Source organism: Zootoca vivipara, chromosome 8 (genome assembly GCF_965207765.1).
Source record: "Zootoca vivipara chromosome 8, rZooViv2.hap1.1, whole genome shotgun sequence".
Taxonomy (NCBI): domain Eukaryota; kingdom Metazoa; phylum Chordata; class Lepidosauria; order Squamata; family Lacertidae; genus Zootoca; species Zootoca vivipara.
This window is the reverse complement of record NC_142591.1, coordinates 43137150-43146718: the sequence shown is the minus strand read 5'-3', so window position 1 is coordinate 43146718 and position 9569 is coordinate 43137150. Positions and strand designations below refer to the sequence as shown.

The 9569-nt window shown below is 37.5% G+C and overlaps 1 protein-coding gene across 2 annotated transcripts in view; it reads right to left on the bottom strand.

Moving 5' to 3' along the window:
* Positions 1-685: 685 nt before the first annotated feature.
* Positions 686-9569, bottom strand: part of MIB1 (MIB E3 ubiquitin protein ligase 1) — a 45389-nt gene continuing 36505 nt past the window's right edge. The window contains exons 17-22 of one of the 2 annotated variants that reach the window (XM_035126452.3): positions 7398-7590; positions 6388-6466; positions 5793-5906; positions 5506-5606; positions 4235-4260; positions 1052-3474 (exon numbers count right to left, since the gene is read on the bottom strand). In XM_035126452.3, the coding sequence (XP_034982343.1) occupies positions 3444-3474; positions 4235-4260; positions 5506-5606; positions 5793-5906; positions 6388-6466; positions 7398-7590 (544 nt within the window). In that variant the 3' untranslated portion in view covers positions 1052-3443. Of the gene's footprint in view, positions 3475-4234; positions 4261-5505; positions 5607-5792; positions 5907-6387; positions 6467-7397; positions 7591-9569 lie in introns of both variants that reach the window. The other variant, XM_035126451.3, reaches the window with a different exon arrangement.

Genomic DNA, 9569 nt, shown 5'->3' with positions numbered 1-9569 from the left:
GTGCCCACTCAAGAAGGGACCACTGGCCTCACCTGAAGGGTGTTTCTGAGGTAGCACCAGGACAACACCAAGACTCCACCCCCATCCCACTGCTGACCAACATACATGCAATAATTGAAGACCTAAATGTCTAGAGTGCAACCAGTGCAAATATGTGTTTGTGTTATTGTGCTTTTATGGAAGTTGCATTGGTTGTATGTACTTCCTTGAGTATTAGGTATTCTTCTACATTTGGTTAGAAGCCAAACTCACTCAAGGAAGGAGTGAGTCAAAGATTCTGTTGGGAGTGATGACATTTTCCGGCCTTCAAGCAACAGGATGACTACAGCTGACTTGGTAGTTTAATGTCCATTTGAGAAATGTAGTTTCCTGCTGCTGTATTGCACAGCTGCTCTTTTCGCCTATTGGCTGTGAAGTAGTGCCCTACTTCCAGTGGCCCTTGGCAACCCTCCTCACCCCCAGCTGCTATACAGCACAGGCACAATGCAAAACACTGGAGCTAGGAAACTGGCTGCACAGCCAGAAGAGAGCACACGGCTAGTTTAGGGAGCTAATTACTGGAACAATATCCGTAGGAACCCTGTTACCATAGGTGTTGGGCCCTATGGGTAGTTCTCTGATCAGGACTGCAAGTACTGTTTCTAATATTGTGCAGATTAGAATATAGTTTGACACAGTCATACAATTCAGGTTTATATTTACAGTTTAATAAAAGTATAAATTCAAGTCTCAACATCTGTCTTCTATACTATAAAGGTTTAACAAACTACTTATTAAATAAATTAAGAAAGGTTTAAACAAATGTAGTTTTCTGTTGGCTAAGGGATGTTAAAGTAATTTTGTTCTCTACATTGTGAACAGAATGACATAAAATAGCATCAAAGCAACAAAAAGTAAGATTTGCTAATACAAGTGCCCTACTTCCTTCTACTAGATTTGAGGTCAATGCAGCACCTCGCATCCATTCTTTTAGACAATGAATAACTTAATTCACCTGCTTATAAGACTAGTCATGCTATGAATGTGTTTTGTAGAACGGATAAAAGGGACAGAGGATACAAAATGATTTAATAACTTTATCATTCAACTTTTCCAGCTGTGCTAAAATAATAGAACACAGAATTACACCATTGTATACCAGAAACTCCTTTGTCACCAAAGCATTGACATTTGCCCTACCTATGACATACAACATTCTTCCTTTACTTTTCGGCATAAAATGCCTCGTTTGTTTTAGTTCCTTATATAAACTGGGTGTTCAAAATCAATGAAAAGTTCTTTGATGGCAATCTCCTGAAAAAAAAATCTAGCCCATGTGCCACATTATTTTCTTAATTATGTTACTATTAATAAACTCTCGAAGATCTTTTTTCCGTGCATATGCATGCACAATTTCAGAAGCCCGTTTGGAACTAGCTATTTCACTTTTGAAATACTGCAGCAACTATACTATTAAATAGCCAGCAATTTCTAAATCAGAACAGAAACAATTATTTTATAAATGTAAGCATGCTTGTCTAAGAAGTCAAGCAGCTCACACTTATCTAACAAATTTATACTTCATTCTAATACACAATCATATGCATCTTTTTTTGAAAGATAAATGTAAGGGATCCAAGACCCGTTTGCTTTTATGGAACTTCCAGGTGGCTGTGCTTAGGAATCACAGCACAATCCTATATACCATGGATATTTTTATGTATGCAATGTTTCTGTACCTTCTTCCGTTACAAACCATTCCTAAGACATGATTAACTTTGTTCCAGGCAATTTGCAAACTTCTGCATAAAATAAAACAAAAATCTCAACCCAAATTTATATGACACAGATTATATTCACCAAATATACGGTAGTATATTCCTGCAAGTACGGTAATTCCCTTTGAGCAAATTTAACAGGAATCAAATTGTTAAAGGCAATTTTCTTTCTAATCTAATGTTTCACCACATGCTTATAAGAATTTGACTGAATTGGAGTTAAATACAAATAAATGGTGTATCTGTTAATTATAAATCCAAAAATTAAGCTTATTCTCTGCAATCATGCACCATCTAAAATATGTGATTTAACCTTTGGGAGACTATCTATAGCCTACTGCAGAACATTCAGAGCAAGATGCTTTTCCATATCCTTGGACAGTATTTATATTAACCCATCTTTGCCTTATCCTCCCTAAACAGCCCCATCCCCCAATTTAAAGAAATCTCACAGACATATCAAGCACTGTCTTGGTTATTAACTGAATGGTCCCAATGAAGTTTCACAAAAGAAAAGTTCATGCATACTGTGAAGTCTGCACCAAAATGAGTAATATTCATATTACAGAAGCTACTGTTCCTATTTATCTTAAAACTCTTTGCTGTATATTCCCTTTTTGCAAGGTGGCATTTAAGTCCAATTACTAGACTTAAAATGTTAAATTCTAGCCTATGGATAGAATGGTTTTCTTTTGCAAGTATACAAATAATAAAGTCTGTCACCATTCTAAAAACTGTTCTCCCAGTTGAAGGGATTATGGCCGAGATCCTAAAAGCCTCTCAGGCAGATATAAGGTTTTGCTATTATGCAGTGGGTTTTCTTTTTATTACTAGCAACAGCCTGTACTGTATTCAGCACCACCACATTGGGTGTTTCTCCCATTTGTGGAGGCGGCATTTCAGGAGGCCAATTCTAGAAAGCACCCCTGCTATGTATGTGGAGGCTACAAGCAGTCCTTTAAAATCAGGAACTTCTTTTGTAATAATCCTCATTCTCCTTTAAACTAATGTGGAACAATAAGAAAACCATACAAAATTATAGGCTTTCAGATTTTAGAGGCATTTTGTAATACTGAAACACTATTCATTTATTGTGCTGATTTTTTAAAATTCCTGTACCTAGCTCCGAGGCTTAGCTTGCTTTTGCAATTTATTACTGACACTACTATGAAAACGTATTTAAAACAAATACAATTTAGAGAATTAAAAATATTTATACATGAAAGCAGATGACAGTATAAAAATCAACTGTGAAATTAAGGGTTCATACATATAAAATAAAAATACCAACAGGAAATTGTCCCTTTAACATAAAGGGGTTGGGGAGAAAGAGAAAGGCAAAAGATATAAAAAAACTGCATTGTTAATTAACCTAAACTTGGTTTAGCTTTCTTGATAGGAGAGGTTGACCACTCAAATACTGATTTGTATTGTCAGTCTAAGCACTTACAATGCAACAACTCCATAGCATTAGAAATGTTTTCAGGACAAACTTTAGCTGCCACTAAAGCTTATGAAGATTCAATGAGCAAAATGTAGTAATAATATGACAAGCTACCGTAAGACACTTTATATTTTAATACAAAAGGATTCGTCGTTCAATAGCCTTTCGGCAAATAGGACATTCACTCATTCGATCGCCACAAAGCTGACATGTTCCGTGACCACAGAGAAAGATCATATTCTTTAGACGGTCCAAACACACGGGACACATGGTCTGTAAGAGACAAAAATGAAACTAAAGAACTGTCTGGAGATAAACAATAACCAACTATTATACCTTATTAGCTTACTACGCCTAATGTAAATACCATTTTCAGAAAGTGAGGGTGGTGAAATAAATACCATAAAAAACTCTGAAGGATACTCATCAACCATCTGTCTTAAAGTAGTGTTGCTAAAATTTAACTCAGCCATTAAAAATTCTCAAAGCACTTAACATACATCTTTAGCGGTCCTCACAGAAAGATACACCAGCAGCATTCTGTATTGTATATGGGCTTAGGCCAACTTCACATTCGCTAAATGCATTCAAAGTTTAGAAGTTTCTTCATAATTTTATATTAAGACCATCATTGCTAAGGACATAACTGTCTTTGTAAATGACATCTATTTTATACAATTATAAGGTATAGTGAAACATGAAATGAATCTGTCATACAGAAACAGACTGTGAAGCTCAGTTAAACACTTCTGAAATTTTGGAAACACACAAACCCTTTTGGAATTTCTAATGGCAACTAAAAATGAAATTTTCATATATTTCTAAATATTATGACCCCTTTTGAGTCTGTAGAACTCTGTCTGATGTGATATTAAATAAAAATGGAGGCCATGACGCCCAAGTGCTGTCTGTATCAAAGGAGGCCAGAAAGGAGACTGTTGGTCCTGCCTACAGGACAGAAAGGAAGGCAGAGTCTAGTTGGGATGACTTAGCTGATTTGTCCTTGGAAGGATAGACCATTCAGGAAACTCACTGCTCAGTTGGAGGATCACTGCTGTCCTGAAAATAAGTTTAAATATAAGTTTGGGGGCGGGGAGGGGAACAAACTAAAGGTGGCTTTTGGCTTTTTATCTGTGCATTCATCTTTCTCCTCTCCTTTTTAATAAAAGCATAAAAATTAGGGATGCTTTTGAAAGCAGGACTAGTTGTAGTTTCCTGTGGATTTGTTCTCTTTGGCTCTTGTTCAGTTCTCTGGTGGCGGGGGCGGGGGAGAAGAGACTATGGACTATATTCAGCACTGTACAAACAGTTCCACTCATGCAATGGGATTTCCCCTTCCTCTTCTCTCCCCACGCACCCCCATGATCTGCTCTGCAGTTTACGTGAGAACCATTGCTGTTTATATTTTCTGCAGTGTTTGTGCTAGAAAGTGGGTAGAGGAGAGGAGAAAGAGTAAGACATGAATAGATGAGGGAGTGCCTTTGCAGTGATTGTCTTAGCACAGGCACCCCCAAACTTCGGCCCTCCAGATGTTTTGGACTACAATTCCCATCTTCCCCAACCACTGGTTCTGTTAGCTAGGGATCATGGGAGTTGTAGGCCAAAACATCTGGAGGGCCGCAGTTTGGGGATGCCTGTCTTAGCAGTAGCATCCTACCGGCACTTTCTTGCTGTCCTGATTCAGAGGGAGCTGAACTCAACACTACTGCCTGTTAACTACTGTCTTACTTTTATCACTGTTATTTATTTTTATCATCAGCTTTGTGGATAAGGGCTGGGTAACAAGATAGTGGACTAATAGATAAAGGTTGATGAGGTCCAAATAGAAATGTCATTTCTAATAAGGATTTAAAAAACAAACAAAAAACACCCTTCTACAAGGCAGGGTTTCACTATTTGCAAAGGTTTAAAACCCATATTAAATCCGCCATAAAGTTTGAAAAAAAAGAAATGTACAGTAATTTTTTCAAATGATGTTCCTTTTGTCCTACATTCCAATTGTTAAACAAACATGAAATTAGTTGCCTTTGCGCGACGTATGTCCATGCAGCATTTTTGATGTCCTGAACCTTTCTCCATATATATATGCAGTGCACAGCATGCCTATTATCTATATTACTTTAATTGTTGTTTTAATAATTGTTAACTTGCCCCATGATGTGAAGATAAAGGATTGGTAACAAATTAAAATAGCAATAATAATATTCATAACATAAACCTTTTTATTGTTAACTTTTATATAATGCCTTAAAAAACCAAGCTTTCTTTTGACATTGATCATAAAAGTGTATCTATTTCTTTTACCTGTTCCTTTATGTCCTGCAATTGCTGCTGCAATTTCTGTACATCAGCGTTGACATTGGTATTGTCCTTGTCTTTCTGCAGAACAGGAATGTTTCCACTTGCTACACAATGCAGAGAAAAGAAAATGGTGACATGAAATACTTACAAAAGAGCTGAATCAATTTAAAAATTACTACTAGCCTGTTAATTGCATCAGAACAATGGTTCCAATGCAACCCATTTCCTGAATCAGGAAGGAGTTTGCAAATTGAAACCACTGCTAAAAGAAGAAAAATAAATTAACTCACCAATGTCATCTGTGGAGTCTTCTGTACCTTTCCCACCACAACACATAATGAAAGGCACTCTTCGTTCTACCACTGCCCGACACTGTACACATTTTTTCATCAGGCTGGCACAATCTGGAGGGGAAAAATTATTCAGATTGATGCAGGTTTTCTTACTTATTTAATGTAAAAGTGGAATGTAAACGAACAGATTAACAAGAAAATATCGTGGGGAGCCTAGAACACATATCACACCCGTTTTGCATACCGTAGTCCTCACCAGTGAATATTGATTCATCCATGTTAGGAACTGGAGACAGTTTATTGTCCAGCACAAGATAGTTTCAAAAAGGTATGCTCCTCCCACCAGCATCTACAATCAGTTATTCACTTTTATAAGCAAAGGCATGAATCTCACACCAATTTGGGACTAAGCCTTTCCTCTTCTCTGGTAAGGGGGTTGGCAGAACACCCCGTATACATGTGAGTGTGACAAACTCAGAAACTAACTTTTATATTTTAATACATACATCTTCCGATAAACTCGATCTATTTCAGTAAGTGAATTTAATCATCTTATTCCACAGAACAATTGTTAGCCACAAAAAGAACTTACTTTCACAAGCACACATGTGTCCACACGGCTGAAAGAGCACAGCTGCTTTTTTGTCTGAACATACTACACATTCTTCAATCTACAAAGAAAAATTACATAGCTCTTCAACTTTTCATAAACAAGTTTTTAGTTTCTCAATTGTAGCTCAATCAGCTTAATGTCTGTTCTGGGTACATTAGTTCAAAATATGATTAAATATAACACTATAAAGCCTATAGAATAACATGTCTTGCTAGGAAGACACAATGGCTCCAGTCTCACAACATTTTAACATTCTTTGAGTGTGTTAGCACTTAGAAAAGGATGATCTGATAGACACAATATGCTTGTATTTTTTTAAAAAAAACTTTTCACAAATCCCTCACAAATGCTCTTGAGTTAGCTTAGCAACTGATTGGTTAAAAAAAGAATGAATAAATGGACAGTCCTCACAGCGGAGTGAGGTGAAGCAGGGTCTCCTAAGCAACCAGTGGTTTTTAATTTTTTCATAAAGGATTTGGAGTTAAGGAGGAGCAGCAAGGCGGGCAAGTCTGCACACACTAAATTCTTCAGGGTGGTGAAAACCAAAGGAAACTGCAGAAATGCAAAAGGATGTCTCCCAAAATTGTAGACCTAGTAAAGGTGCAGAGAAAGTCGATCAACATAGTCATGAGGGTGGAGCACATTCTGTACAAAGGAAGGTTGAAAGTTGGGGGTGGGGTTTAGTTTCAAAAGTCAACCAATGAGAGTGGGAAAAGGTTTATAAAATTCTGCAAAGCATGCAGAAAGTGGAAAGAGATTTCCCCCCCTTTTACTCATATCACCAGAACTTGGGATCATCTAATGAAAATGATTGGCAGAGATTTAGCACAGTCAAAAGTAATTCATAAAAATATAACAGTCTGCTGGTTAGGACTATGACCCAGAGTGTCATTTGCTTAAGTGTTTCTGCTCTAAGTTTAAAATGCTGCATAAACACTTATATTTTAAGATATGTCATACTAAAATGAGCTGGAAATAAAAGCACACACCTTTGTCCTGGACTGAACTTGTTCTTTGCAGATAAGGCATTTCTTGACTCTTGGTGAACAGAGGGAACAGGTAGCAATATGCCCACATGGACCAAATAGAGTATCTCTCTTCATATCAGAACATACCATGCATTCTTCTAAGGTTTCTGAATCATTGCTGATCATAGAAGGGCTCCGGGAACCAACCTGACCACTGAACACAAATATTCATTGAGACATTATATAAATATTCAACATAATGTGCATAGTTCACCTAACCAGCCATGTACAAATGACTTCCACATGCATAACAGGGCTTTCCCCTCCTCTCCACCTCCTGCAAAATTGGCTTGGGATGTGTGTGTTTTGGGAGAACCCCCTAGAACAGAGTATATTGGAGGGGAGAGGGGGCTGGCAAGTTGCAATGCTTACACAGGTTGAATGACTGGAAAAGCATGATGTTCAATTCCAACTTATATATGTAATCATTTTGCATTATATCATACTTGGTTCTATTGCTTCAAGATTAATATTTACTCATCTGCATTGGTAATTGAGGGGAATAGTAAACAATGCACCTGCCATTAAGGTAGAAAGAATTAGGTAGAAAGAGGTGGCTATTCTGTATAGCTTAAAATCATGCCAAAGGCAAAATACCTTAAGTTTGGTAAGTATACTAATTTTTTTAATTTTTTACATCCCTCCTGGACTGCTTTAACACTCAGAGCGGCACTGACATTTAGTAAAAATTGAAAACAAATAGCAGAACAATATCTTCATTAATACTTCTTAAAACGTCACAAAGTGTGCATGCAAAGCTGAATTCATCAAAACTCAATCAGGCTAGATATTATGCAAAAAACCTGACAAACTAATATTATTTAACTTCCAGCTTGTTTTTCTTAATGTCCAGCATATGAAGAATCTCAACAAACTCAAAAGCCCTCCTTTATGGCTTTTCAAATGGTCTTGGCCACATGCACTTTTGACTGACTTTTAGTTAAATTTATGTTGGAAAACTGGCAAAACCTTGGATTATTATTTAAATATTTCAAAAACCTGTGAGGCCCACTGAAGAATAAAGAGGCAACAGCTGGGATCTAAAGTGCTGCATACAGAGTTCAGACTGGGCACAGGAACCTTTACCTCATTCCTTCAATTGGCAAGTTTCCTAGGCAGCTCAAAAATCCACTGCATGGTCAGGGGCTTTCTACACCAATATCCCATGACACACAAGGTGCTGCCCCTGGGAGACTATATGCAACAGTGTGTATGTGAACGGAAGAGCCAATTTTGATCATGGCTCATATTCAAAAATTCCTGACTTCCTGTATGATCTGGAACAGGGAGCATGCATTAAGTAATTTTCTATCACAAAGTTTTGACCAATTTCAAAATGTTGCTGAGGGCAGCATGCACAGAATAGCCACAGTGGACAGTGAATTCAAAATTCAAAAACGAAAACATTGTATGACATGTTAATTAAAAGTCAATGGTAAAATAAAATAAATGATTGAAGAAAAAGGTTCCACTAACCCTGGGGTGGAGAAAACATTTTGGCTCCAGGGGCTGATTTCAGGCCCCAACCCGCAGGACAACTTGTGGGAAGAATAACTCACCTGTGTATCACATGTCATTATGATGTCATATGGTTGTCCTGCCTGCCCATTCAAACCCCCTGCATATGGTGTACCCCAAGCATTTGGGAACCATAGCTCAAGGGGCATTGCCGCCCCATGTGTTGCACTTTGAGAGGGGAAAGGAGAAAGTAGTCTGCATTTTGCAGGCACTGCCAGCAAGTGGAACTTCTCATTGTCAATGCTTGCAAAAAGAACCTTTCTCCCCTCTCTATCAGCCCTATGGTCGGCACTTCTCAAAGTGTTTGACATAGGGCTAGGAAAGGCTTCTTTCTCCCTTTCTGATCAAGTGATTGGGAGCAAAGAAAGAAGCCTGAATATTTCAAGTATTGACTGTATACAGGAGAAATCCCTCTCAGTCAATGCCTGCAAAATACCAGGGCTGACTGTCTTTACAGCCAAACTGAGCTGGATTTAAGCCCTTGCTTGTCAGCTAAACCAAGGATTGTATACACGAAAACATTAAGAAATTTAAATGAGAACACCACTATTCATTTTAGCTCACATGAAACTAAATATTGTGAGAATGCAAATCTACCTTAATTTTATTTGCTTC